This window comes from Malania oleifera, chromosome 12, assembly GCF_029873635.1.
Source record: "Malania oleifera isolate guangnan ecotype guangnan chromosome 12, ASM2987363v1, whole genome shotgun sequence".
Taxonomy (NCBI): Eukaryota; Viridiplantae; Streptophyta; class Magnoliopsida; order Santalales; family Ximeniaceae; genus Malania; species Malania oleifera.
In genome coordinates, this window is record NC_080428.1 from 6,900,646 (window position 1) to 6,914,938 (window position 14,293).

Sequence of the window (14,293 nt, forward strand, 5' to 3'; positions counted from 1 at the left end):
TAGATGTTGGAAGAATTATAGCTGTTAGAACATGTAGGGTATTATTGATATTGTTTAAAATCATTTTAACACTAATTAACCCTATTTAAAAAAATTTAACCACGGTAAGAATGCAAGGCAACTCGAGAGCACTAGTCGACCAGAATACTTTTAATTGACCCAAGCTCATATGGTTCGGTCGACCGGGCCAGAAATGAACTACCTAGGTCAGTCGACTGGACGATGTCCAAGGCAATTTTTTCCAAATCAGCGAGATTCGGTCGATTGGGGTGAAAATGAACTAACTGGTCGGTTGACTAGAATGACATATCTGAGGTGATTTTTCAAAATTAGCGCAGTTCGGTCGACCAGGGCCAGAATGAACTAAGTTGGTCGGTCGACCAGACCGTTGGGACAACTCCCGAGGACCCTCGGTCGACCAGGTTGGTGTAATACAAATTTTGCTCAATCGACTAGGAAGTCAAACTATTGACTTCAAGGGTATTTGGTCGACCGAGGTCAAATGAGCTTTGGAAGCTCGGTCGACCGGACTACGGTCAACATGTTGACCCAGACCTGATTCAATCGACCAAGGGCAAAATGACCTGTATAGGTCGATCGACCAAAAGTGCATAACTTGTGTAGTTCGGTCCTGTTTTATTCCATAATCACCCTATTCAAGTGCCTAACACATACAAGTGCAATGGTGAGTGTCCTAAGGTCCTTTCTAAGTCATTTTGAAGACACCAAAAAAAATTCGGTGTCGGTCGTCCTTCGACTGACCGAAGGGTATTCCCTAAGGTCTTTCTAAGGTCATTTTTAGTTTGCGGTTGGTTTGAGCTTACCTATTAGATCATGCATGTGATGTGTGTGAGCTTATTACAAACCAATCCCTATTTACTATTACAGACCCTTTGCGTAGAAATGAAATGCAATACAATTGTAAATTGGGTCTTTAGCTTCAGTTCCTCTTTGTGCTATCACTATGATCTGCTAATTAGAATACCTGCACATCAACTCGGCAGACATTAAATACCTGAGTATTTGTCATAATCAAAACAGAGATATGACCTATAAGGTCAACAATATACATATATATATATATAAATTATTATTATAAACATATAGATATATACATACATACATATATATGTATAAAAATATAAACTTGATATATGAAGCTTTATGCATGTACCTTTACTCACTATACCCAGATGCAAGCTTTCATCACAACACAAAAACTGACACTTTCAAGACATCTACCCAAAAACTAAAATGACCATATCCTCCCCTTAACCACATAACTATTAGATATATACATATATCAAGGAATCCTCAGAAAGTTTCCTGAGGATTCAATTTGAAATTTCACTTGCACACTGCACACACCCACTTGCCTCTGTCTCTCTCCGTCTCATATCTCTCTCCCAGCATCCCTCTCCTCGTCTCCTCTCCCACTCTTCTTAATTTTTCGACAAATATTTAGCCGATCGAAAATCAAAAAATATCATTAGGCTCCATTCTTCGTCACTAACATTTCTACCAGAACAGATTTGTTGTAGGAGCGACGTAAGCATATTTCTTGGGGTAAGGTAACCTCTCCCATTTTCTTTAATTTTTTCCTTAGATCTTTAGGTAAATCGATGATGGAGCACCACCACAGGGTTTTAGTCTCGATCGTCGTCATTTTAGTTGGAGCAAATTTTTAATTTGGGTATCCTAGACACCACTCCAAAGTGATAGTGAAATTTGGGGAATTAAGTAAATTGGTTATATTTAGAAGTTTAAATGTTTATTGGAAATTTATGGGTCTAGGAAATGTTAAAATAATATTTTATTTAGGGTTAATTTGATTAAATTAGGGTAATTGAGTTCAGGGTTCACGGGTATAACTTTGGGATCCTTACAGGCGTAGTTTAGGAAATTAGGTAAAGGTGTTATTTGGATATTTTTGGATTGATTATTAATTTATTAAAGGTATAAGCTTGGATATGAATGTATTTATGAGATCAAATTGAGAAATTGAGATTTTATACAATTCAAGGTTGGTATATACACGGCAGACAGGCTAGGTTTTTAGTGGGTGTTCTCAAGAATCCATATAAGATAATAATAGTTTATAATTTGGGAAATGTGAGTATGGGATTATTTTGGAAATTCAGTTATTTGACAAGAACTGTCCAGTTTGAATTCAGGGGAGGTCTTTACCAGCTAATTTGGTAATTTTAGATATACACGGGTTCGAGGTAATTTTGGGGGGATGGACTTGCTAGCTATTAACTACGCTAGTATAGACTATTATCAGAAAGAGGTAGTGTTTAGACCTCTAAGAGGACATGAGTATAGATTTGTGGGATCATGTGTGCACACTGCACCACAATTGTTACCCGCCATTCAGGCGAGGATGTTGTTGCTAGAGGGTTGCGAGGGATATTTGGATTGTGTGAAGGCGGTATTGGAAGGAGAGTTGAGGATAGAGGATATCCCAATAGTGAGGGATTTTCCTGATGTGTTCCTCGAGAATTTGTTGGGACTACTTCCTAAACGTGAGGTTGAATTTGCTATTGATCTAATTCCGAGGACAGCGCCCAATTCTAAAGTGTCGTATAGAATGGCACCGGCAGAACTAAAAGAGTTAAAGGAATAGTTGCAGGAATTATTGGATAAGGGGTTTATTGGGCTCAACGTGTCACCCTGGGGAGCGCCGAAATTGTTTGGGGAAGAGAAATATGGGTCGATGAGAATGTGCATCAGCTACATATTTTCATATTTTCATAAGTCAGCCAAAATAGTGGAGACAGTTTAATCCTAAAATTAAGATGCCCATAAGAATGTAAGATACTACGTGGGCAACAATTGGACTCCTATGTTCTGTGGAAATTCTTTATTCATTAGGAAGTGATGTTATCACCGTAACCTAAAAACAAACATGAGAATAAGATGTCATAGGCATCACATTGCCAAGTAACCCGAAAGATCTTGTGAACCAAATAACACCTAATAGTTACATCTTTAGAAACTTACTTAGAAGGAAAAAATTATTATGATACTTGGACCTTTAGCAATATGCTATCCTGAAGGAAAACCATACATGCTAGGACTTGAAGCTTTATTTTTTTGCTCTATCTTGTGTGAATCCTACTTGGCAATGGGACACCAATTTAACCGCTTTAGCATTGGCTCGGTTCGGATTTAACTTGTATACAATTTTATGTAAAAATCTTCTGTGGTTATCTGCAGTTGATTATAGCTTTTAAAGCCATCTTCAGAATCTAATCCTTTTACCATTAGCAACTATCCAATATAGATAAATGTCACCCTTTCTTTCCTAGTCCATTTCACACAAGATTTATGCTGTCAGACAATGTCCGATCACTGATCATAGCTGACTAAACAACTTCATTAGTATTGTATTCTGTACCAAAAACCAAGGTACGTGTTTATTGCATATTTTTCCAATCACTGGAGCAAGGTAATGGTTGACTTGAAGTCAGTATACCAAGACTTAGACTTGCCATAATTGCAATCCTTGCTTTTCATTGAGGAAATTTTACAACTATACTTTGATATTCAACGTTTGCCAACATAGGTTGGAAGTTGAATCTTAAAACTGGTAGAAGTAAGAAAAATTTAGAAACCAATTTGCTAGGAAAATGATACTTTACTGTGACTTAAAAGTGTAAGCCTGTGCATTAGTTTGACATTAAAAAGGAATTGGGGAATTATAATTTCATAGAATGTTTAGAAGCTTATATAATTTTTACTCAAATGAATCACAAGTTATGATGAGAGTTTGAAGTTCTTTTATACATTTGATCTGACAGACTAATGATTACATATCCTGGCCTGAGATGTCCCAGCAGGTATGGTCCTTAATGAGTATAAGCCATTATTGCAAGTTCTTTATTTAAAAGGAGACTAACCATTAGTGGTTACCTATTGATCATTCACCTAGTTGTTTGCTTTTAAAAAAAAAATAGTACTCAGAAATCCAAATGGAGTGGGGGTTTTCTGTCTAACTAATAAGTTCTCATATTTGACATCTTGAGTGCTTGTGAAAGGAGAGAATTTGGGCACATGTCTGGGGTTGTAACAGCAATGAAAGAAATATATGATTTATTAGGGTTATTCTAGTTATTAGGATAATCTGTCTTACTCTCTATATTAGAGATGTAATAAGAGGCATATGAGAGTGAATATCGGATTAGGACTCCTAACTACTATAGGTGCAGTAAATCGGGGCACATTAGGAGGAACTATCATGAACCGTTGCCTATTGCTTCTGCACTAAACCAGATCAGGGGAAATCAACAAGTACCCCGAGGTGGAGGTTATCCAGCACAAGTGTACTTGATGATCCCAACTGAGGCAAATATTGCCAAGGGCGCAAGTATGAGTTTATGTTTAAGATAATGAAGGTTTTATTTAATTTTAATTAATGTAGAAAATCAGATGATGATATATATTGAAATGTATAATATATAGTGAGTTAATAAATTTTACAAATGTGAAAAGTGATCGAGTAGCGAATTTCGAGAACGAAATTCTTTTAAGGAGGGGAGAATGTAGTAACGGAGGAAAAATAAATTAAAAATTTAAATTAATTATTATTATTAATCAATTAATTAATTTATTATTATTAATCAATTAATTAATTTATTATTATTAATCAATTAATTAATTAATTATTTTAAATTAATTAATTAAATAAACAAATAAAAGGAATAGTATAAAAGAAAAAATTAATTAATTAATTAATTAATTGATTAATTATTAAATTGAATTAATTAAATATTATTAAATTGATTAAATTAGGATTATTGAATTCAAGGTTCGGGTGAGCACCGCGGGTATAATTTTAGGATCCCTGCAGGCGTAGTTCAGGAAACCAAGCAAGAGTGTTATTTGGGTATTTTTGGATTGATTATTAATTTATTAAGGGTATAAGCTTAAATATGAATGTATTTCCGAGATTAAATTGAGAAATTGAGATTTTATACAATTCAGGGTTGGTATATACACGATAGGCAAACTAGGTTTTTAGTGGGTGTTTCCAAGAATCCAAGTAAGATAATGAATAATTTATAATTTAGGAAATGTGAGTATGAGATTATTTTGGAAATTAAGTTATTTGACAGGAATATATATATGATATATTCAGGGAAATGAAATTATGAATGTCGTGGGCGTGAGTTAGAATTGATAGACGAGTTCAGTTAGTCAAGGTAAGGGAAATATGCTATACTAGGAATTTCAGAAATTTCATCAGTTGTATATATGTGTTTCGAGGTGAATTTTATAGGGTATAAATTATTTTTATTATCAGAAAATATAAATTTTATTACAAGGGTTTTTTGTTTATTTAATTGTGTGGCACGAGTTAGTATTAGATCAGTTCAAGATTTATACAATTTTTTAGAAGATCATGATTTACAATGTTTTTGCATAGAAACATGTTTTACTAAATTTTATAGAATTATAAATTACAGTATATATATAGACACATATATTTTACAGACAAATATATTTTGCAGACAGATATTATACAGACAGATATTTATCAGAGAAATATTTTACAGATATTATACAGACATATATTTTATAGTATTTACAGAATTCCATGATTTCCAAAATCATAACACTTAGACTTTACAAATTATTCAGTTAGATATTTCAGTCAGATATTACAATTATTTCAGTCAGATTTTTCAGTATTTCAGATTAGATTTATAGTGTTATGGTTATTTTAGAATCATGATGAAATAGTAAGATAATTATATATATTAGTATTATACAGTATCAAATCCCTGATGAATTATTTCAAACAGATTTAGTTAGTAGAGCACGATACCATTGCTATTTACAAATCAGAGTGTAATCACATATCTCAAACAGTGTGTGGATTCCATCAATCGTGCCTATGGAGAGATTGCGGTCTCCCTAGTATTCTGGTTTGAGGAGGGTGGTTCGACGAGGTAGATACTAGTGTCGTGCCTTTAGAGAGTTTGCAGTAAAGGCTGGACTGAGAATTGGTAGAGTATTCAGGTGACTTATCCTAGTAGGCTCACTAGAGTTAAGTCCAGCCTACGGGCCGCATAATCCTGTCATGAGGGGTTAAATCATGACATACAGATTTCTAGGGATGTTTCTCAATTATTTATATATATACAAATTTATAGAAGAACAACAGATATATTATATTCTTATCAGTATGGATAAATAGAAAACTCAAATAATACAATTGTATTTTAAGCCATATACGAGTGAGTTGCACAGTACTTACATGATATCTCAGTTCAGTTATTTATCAATAAATTATTTATGTAGACTCATTTGTCACACACTTGTAATAACATATTTCTTTTTACTGAGCATTGTCTCATCCCAATAAATTAACACTTTTCAGGTGATCCAGTTAGACGAGCGAATCAGGCTCGCAGTTAGAGGGATCGTCTACACTACCCTATCTGAAAGGTAAGTGTTATTAGGGGATTGTATTTTTGAGTAGTATTTAGGAGTGTTGGGTAGAAGGTGCTGGGATGATGTATAATTATGTATGTATGTTTTGGGTTAATACTGGATTTTAGTATTATAATTATGGATGTATATTATAGTTCCACTGCTTAGGTGATATATGTACGTGTATAAATAGTTAAATCCTCGGTACCTATGGGTCCAGGTTGACTTTGACTATAGATTATGGTATCAGAGTTTTATCGGAGTAATAATATTTTATGAGAAAGAAAAAAAATGGTATGAAATTTCAGGTCGTTACAAATATGATTACTATCTTCATGGTGGCGGTACTTCCCAGATCATCACTCGTCTAATGTTGATCATCGTCGATCACTTCCCGTACGAATCCTCGACTGCCTCTTGCCTGTGCAAAGGCCGGCCATTCACCGATACTTAATGTGATGGACCAGCTCCGTCATGACCTCCATTCCTCTTTGGACACCAATTGTGGTTGTGACCTTCTTCGTGGTAAAACCTGCACCGCATCCTTCGTGGTAAAACCCGCACTACTTCGATTACAAATTTTGAATAAAAAAATAACTAATTTTATATAAAATAATAATAATAATTAAATTTATTAATTATTATAATTTAATTCATATTTTTGCATACATGCAAACTTTTTTTTTTATATATTTCCCTATCATTTTTTTAATTTATTTGAAAAATAAATAAAAAGTAGAAAATATTTTTTATATTAAATGACACTTAAAAATATTTTTTTATTTACAAATTTTTATTTAAATCTTAAAATTTGAAAAATAATATATATTTTATTATTATTTAAAATTTTTTTAAAAAATTGATTGTGTGGGGATCTTTGGGATTTGATTTGAGAGGGGGGGGGGTGGGGTAGGCTTTGGTCTTTGTGCGTGTGTGGGTGCGGGTAAAGAACGAGAGTTTTTTCCCTGATTAACTTTTTTAAAAAAATATATATATTAAAGAATACCCCTTTCTAGGAAGTATTTTCCAGAATGACTCTGACATAATCTCGCTACTCAGAGTAGCGAGATTTGCCACGTCTTGACATTAAGAAAATCTCGCTACTTGGAGTAGCAAGATTTGGTTGCCACACGTCTTTGCGAGAATGGGCTTGACATTTAAATCTCGCTACTCCAAGTAGCGAGATTTTCTGTGCACCAGGTTTTCATTATTAATTAAATTATTTTATGAATTATTTGAGTGAAGAATCAATTATTAATTTAAATTTTCACTTATAATTTACAGTTTGTAATTTAGTTAAAAATGTTTTTTAATAAAAAAAAAATAATATAACAGTCATACACTATAAATATACACTAATTATATTTAATTAAATAGGGAAATCTTTATATATTTTATTGAGTAGGAAATATTTTAATATTAACATGTTCCATTTGTTGCCGCTATCTCTAGCACAAAGAGAGCTGATGATCTATCAATTTATCATATTGTTCCTTTTGATGAAGATTTTAATTTCCGCGTTTCTCGCATTTCGTATTTTGTGTTTGTTCCTTTATTATCCTCTCTCTCTCTCTCTCTTCTCTCTCTCTCTCTCTCTCTCTCTCTCTCTCTCTCTCTGTTTCTGTTCCACCATTTTCCCTATAAATTCTAAAGTCATTTTTATTTTGCTTATATGGGTGTTTTAATTTTCTTCTGTTAAGGGTTAATTTTTTTTTTTTTTTTTTAAATTACTAAGAAAATTGGAATGATGAAGAGTAGAGAATAAAATGTTGATAATGAGTATGACTAAAAGATTGGGATATGCCTCCATTAATTTGGATTGTTAAAGGATTGGGATCATGGCAGCCTCCATTATTTTGTCTCTCCATATGTCAACTAATATATTACTCATTAGTCATTACTATAATTAATTTTGTTCCTTGGCAGCAGTCAGGTTGTGGGATGACCGTCTGTATGTGTAACATCCTCAAAATTCATATATATATATATATATATATATATATATATATTAAATTTGAATTACTCCAATACTTGCATGTAATGGGCATCCCTATGCAGCAGAAAAACATAAATCACATAACCACATGTACATGTATATACAATGCCAGAATTCAGTGTATACAGACTATAGCCATACAAAAATACCCCTCCAGCATCATCTACTCAAAAATATACACAACTCTGTCAAAAACTCACCCTATAACCAGGGTAATCAAACACTTTCTATCCGCGAGCCTGATCTGCTCACCTAACTGGCTCACATGAAAAATGTTAGAGTAATGGGGTGAGTCGACGCTCAGTAAGTGGAAATATGCTATTACTAGTGTGTGGCAACTTTAAAGATACTTTTAAAATAATAACTGAACTGTAATGCAACAAATAATCTGTAAAACATATTTTTCTTTCTCAAATTAAAATATACTGTATCGTCTGTATTTTCTACTTTTCATACTGATAATATCATACTATACTCATCATATACTATAAAACTGTATACATATACATAACTGTACTTATTCCCTAGGACTCTATACGTCATGATTTGACCCCTCATGACAGGGTTGTGCGGCCCGTAGGGGGGACTTCATCTGATCGGCCCTCAAGATAAGTCAATATACTCTACTCTACCTCAGCCCGACCAAACTGCATCCACTCCTAGGCTCAGGACTGGCTACTACCTCGTCAAACCAGCCCCCTCTACCCAGTGAACTGGGGAGCTACAACCTTTCTAAGCACGGCTGACGGTACCCACATACTATTTGAGATATGTGGTTTCACTCTATCTGTATATAGCAATGGTACCGTGCTCTGTATTCTATATCTGTACTATATCTGTCTATAATCTTTCCACATGGATCTGATGCTATATACATATATACATATATATACTCTTTTACTGTTTTCGCCATGTTTCCAAAATTACCATAATGCTATCTTTCTGTATTGTAAATACTATAAACTCTGTATACTGTATCTGTAGCATCTTGATGCTACCTCTATATATATATTTGTCTGTATCTCTATCTATATTCTCTGTTTGTATACTCTGTATGTTATGGTAATAGGAAACATGACATACTATAACTCTGTATATACTGTTCTGTATAAAGCTGTGATATAAATATTGATCTGAATAATACTATATACATATATATATATATATATATATATATATATATATATATATATATATATCTCTCTGTTTCATGAAACTATTCGTATAAAAGTTGTATATGCATGTACATTTTGCTGTATAATTTCTGTGAATATATATATCTATATCTGCATATTCTGTATAACTCCATACACTGGAAAAACAATATAAACTGTATATACCGTCAATATCTGTGTATTCAGTATAGTATGATACATTACAAAAGCCATATACATTTCTTCATCACATGAAAATTTACTCAGGCCACACAAGCATTTAAACTCATATTCTGTGAAAACTGTATAATAAACTGGTATGAATATATATTTATTAAATCTCTGTTAACTTTATTAAAATTCCTAACATAACATATTTCCCTTACCTTAACTTTGAAAAGCCCCTATAAAATTCTAGCTCTATACCTGCAGGGTTCTTAGCTCAACATCCTGAAAACACAATCCCCCAGAACAAAACATCAGTATTTTCTTACCTACAACATTTCTCATAACTAGGGAAAAGGCAAATACTGAATAAAATGTCTTACCTTGAGATTGGGACAAAATCCAACCCAACTTTTCTAGCGATCAGCTCTAGCAGACTTGCAGAGAATCTCACCAAGAGCGTTGTGGTAGCCTCAGATCTTTGATCCGGCGAGAAACAGGCCCGGAAACAAAGAGAGAAGTGAGAGAGGGTCATAGAGAGAAAGAGGAGAGAGAGAGAGGGGCGCAGATAAGTGATAAAAATCTGAGTTTTCCACTTTTATACCGCGGCCTTCGTTGGCGAGACGCATCATCTCGTCGACGAATTTTTCAATAAATTCGTCGACGAATCCCTGTATTCGTCGACAAAATTCAGACTGCCCCATAACCCCTCTCAATATTTTCTCGTCGACGAGGCCCTATATTCGTCAACGAATTTCCTTATGTACTCGTCAACGAAGCCCTGTATTCGTTGACGAGTTTCCTTATATACTTGTCGACGAAGCCCTGTATTCATCGACGAGTTCTGGAAATTCCTTGAAATTATTATTATCATCCCTAATTATTATTATCTCCAAAATGTGATGTCGTTGATGAAGCCTACTGTCTCCTTCTGTTTTCGTTTCCATTTTCCTCTCTCTTAATATTTAAATATCATTATTTTTTGGGTCGTTACAATATGGCTTATAGGATGAACAGCTTGCTTGGCTCACCAGGTAAGGAAACTGCCTATATGGCTTATAGGATGAACAACTTGGCTAACCAGGTAAAGACTCTAACCTTTAAAGAAGATGAGACATGCGAGGATGATATATTGAAGCAAACTTCAAAGAAAAAAGTGTACAATGGTAGCAATAAGAACAATACTATTGCTATGGAAAAAGGACATCTTGGGTTTGTTAAGGTTAACATGGATGGATTGTCAATAGGGAGGAAAGTGGATCTAAATGCTTCTTCTATATATGCGACTTTAGCCCAAGAACGGGAAGACATGTTCGCTAATCCAACCACAGGCATCACTTCCATTCGTGAGTGTAATCTTTCCTTTTTATATTTTTTATCGGTAATGTATAATTTACTTAGTTGCTATAAATTTGATCTTAAATGTTTTGATGTGAAACTATTGTTAAATCATTGTTGTACCTCAATCTAACGACTAACTTAGAACCAAGTGGGTTGAGATGACATAAACATTTTGATAATCAAGGTCAAATTAGTAGGACTAGGACAGTAATGAGTTGCATAGATAATTCCTTTCTAGTTTTAAAATGTAATTATGATTGTGTAACTAGGTTCGAGTGGAGAGAGTGAGCAATCAAGAGAGGCCACCAAGCATTTAAATGGATCATTCGAATTTGTGCTCACTTATGAAGATAAGGAGGGGGACTTGATGCTCGTACGAGATGTTCCTTGGGAGTATGCACCTTTCATTTCGTTTTAAATGATTATACTAGTGCAATATATTTATACTTATGTATATATGTTTTTATGAATGAGTCTTTGTGTGTATATACGCACATATTTATGACTAATGTTTGTATATGCACTACTAAGCCCTAAATGGCATCCCATCAAATAACAAGACTAGCCTTGTGGAAGACTAGTTGGTCTATTTTGAGCAACATTTTAAGGTGTAGGAGCAGTAGCTCCACTACTAGTAACGTAATATTAAACATTTTGGACCATGCTTTTAAGGCCTGTTTCATTCAAGTTCCTAGGTACTTTGGACAGGCAGAGGCCTATGTCATTGGAAAAGACAATATTGTCTTTGGAAATTTAGATGGTAAACATATGTTTGTTGGTTTGTGTATAGGATGTTTCTCAACACAGTGAAGAGGCTTACAATCATGAAGACATCGGAAGCTAATGGACTTGGTACCCAAAATTATTAATTATGAAGACATCGAAGTTTGGAAATGCCTAGATGATACGAAATTATATGTTAACTAATTTACTTAACACAATTATAAAAATCAAGAAAATGTCAAACGAATAGAGGAAAACACTTTAATACCTATAAACAAAAATAAAGAATATATTTACAATTGTACTAATTACTCTGCAATTACGTTTATGACTCATGGAATGGAACTGCGGTAAAAGTTAGTGGAACTAGCATTAAGGTTAGAAGCTAAGTTTCAAAAAATCAATTTAGTTTTATACTTAGGAGCTCTATTACAAAAGTAATATATCTTCTAAGAAGATTGAGCATATAAAAATTCAATTCACTAGTTTCATACACATTCAACCTATCAAAATACTAAAAATATTTTGAAAAAATCCTCTTAAAAAATTAAGCATATCCATCCACACACCTGTGCAAAAAAAACATTCTTTAAATACAATTGATACCAGTATGTTTACAACGTTACATTCACAAGTTTCATATACATTCAACCTATCAAAATACTATAATAATTTTGGCAGAGTCCTATTTACAAATTGAGCATATCCATCCACGTACCTGTGCAAAAAAAACATTCTTCAAATACAATTGATACCAGTATTCACAATGTTACATTCACCAAGTTTCGTATTCATTCAACCTATCAAAATACTATAATAATTTCAACAGAGTCCTGTTTACAAATTGAGCATATCCATCCACGCACCTGTGTAAAGAAAACATTCTTCAAATGAACAAATTAACATGCTTGGCACTTTACATATGGGTCCTCTATACATTCAGAATTAAGAACAAATACATTATGTACAAATGAAGTAATGAACAAATACATGATGTACAAATGAAGTAATGAATAGATACATTATGTACAAATGAAGAAATAAACAAATACATTATGTACAAATGAAGTTATGAACATATATATGATGTACAAATGAACATATACATGATGTATAAAAGAAAGAATGAACATATACATGCTGTACAAGTGAAATAATATGACGATCATCGCCTACTCGGTGCCGCAGGGAGGTCGTCTCCGGTGTTGGGGTGGCTGCCGTCTGCGTCTGCCCTCACCTGGTTGCTCGTCCGCATCTAGCGTCCGGTCACGTCGATGTGCTGTGTGTCTGTCGTCTCCGCCCATAGGTACTGGATAATCTATCTCCATGTGAAGCGTACGGGGAATTATGTCGTATGAAGTCTCTGGATGAGTCTGAGGTGGCAACGCGGGTGCGTCCACCTCCTCTACATCGAGAGGGTCGTCTAGTAGGTATGACATCGATGGGGTGGCAGCAGAGTCAGATTGATAATCCGCCGATCTACTATAGGGGCCCGCAATATCGGTGGCTGTCGATGGGGCATACGGTGTGGACGGCCCGAATACGTACTTCACATATACAATAGGCAGCGAGAAGGCCGAACTTGACGAACGATTGGAGGTAGCTGCTCGACCACCTTGTACTGGAGCTGCTCGACCTCCTCGTGGTGCTGGGGCTCGACGTGGGGTAGGGATCCGTCGCCCGTCCTCATAGACAATGTCCAAACTGCTCTCGCTAAATCGCTCATAGCGGGGTCTGATGATAGTACGTCGACCTGGTGTAATATGTCAGCCTGCAGCATACGAAAATAGTGGTTACGACATTGAACTGTTAATGTAAACGGTAACAAATTAGGTATGTGTTCGAGTATTCGTACGAGGCTCATGTAGACCGCCGTGGTCCTATCTACGAAGTGACGTGTGATCGACCTGTACCATGTGTAATACAGATCCTCTGGACCCATCGGGTCGTCCGCCTCCACTCCTTGTATGATGTAGTCCCGTTTATGTCCCCACATACTCACGTACAATGTGTGCTCGACAGCCTAATCCGTGTTCCCCCAACCTCAACCATCAATCTCGTGTAGGTCGTCCCCATGTACATTGACCCCCGACATAGAGAAGCGGTCTAGGATGCCTTGTCGAAAGCCAAACAAACGCATCACTCGGTCTGGGAGATGCCACTCAATAATATGAAAACACATGAGTGGCACTTAGGCAACCCAAAGGTCGGACCCAACTACATAATCAATCGGTAGGTCGGCTAAAATGTCATCCGTGTATGGCTCCAATACAAACTGCGCGTAAACATATGGTAAATGTAAGAGGTGGGTAGGGATATTTGCAAAGTATGCAAATACGGTCAATACACATGACCGAGACTACCTCATGCTCCCGGTGCATGTCCAGTTCGAATCTGTACCAGGACAACGTATGTTGCGCAACATTAGGCGCCAACAACTGATCCCTCCACCTGTACCAAATAAAATGTAAGCAAA

The 14,293-nt window shown here is 35.0% G+C and overlaps 1 protein-coding gene across 1 annotated transcript; it reads left to right on the forward strand.

Moving 5' to 3' along the window:
* The first annotated feature begins 10,750 nt into the window (after nt 1-10,750).
* Nucleotides 10,751-11,938, forward strand: LOC131144994 (auxin-responsive protein IAA13-like). Its single transcript, XM_058094007.1, has 3 exons — nt 10,751-11,099; nt 11,364-11,467; nt 11,885-11,938. The coding sequence occupies exons 1-3, from the start codon at nt 10,751-10,753 to the stop codon at nt 11,936-11,938; spliced, it is 507 nt and encodes a 168-aa protein (XP_057949990.1).
* The last annotated feature ends 2,355 nt before the right edge of the window (nt 11,939-14,293 follow it).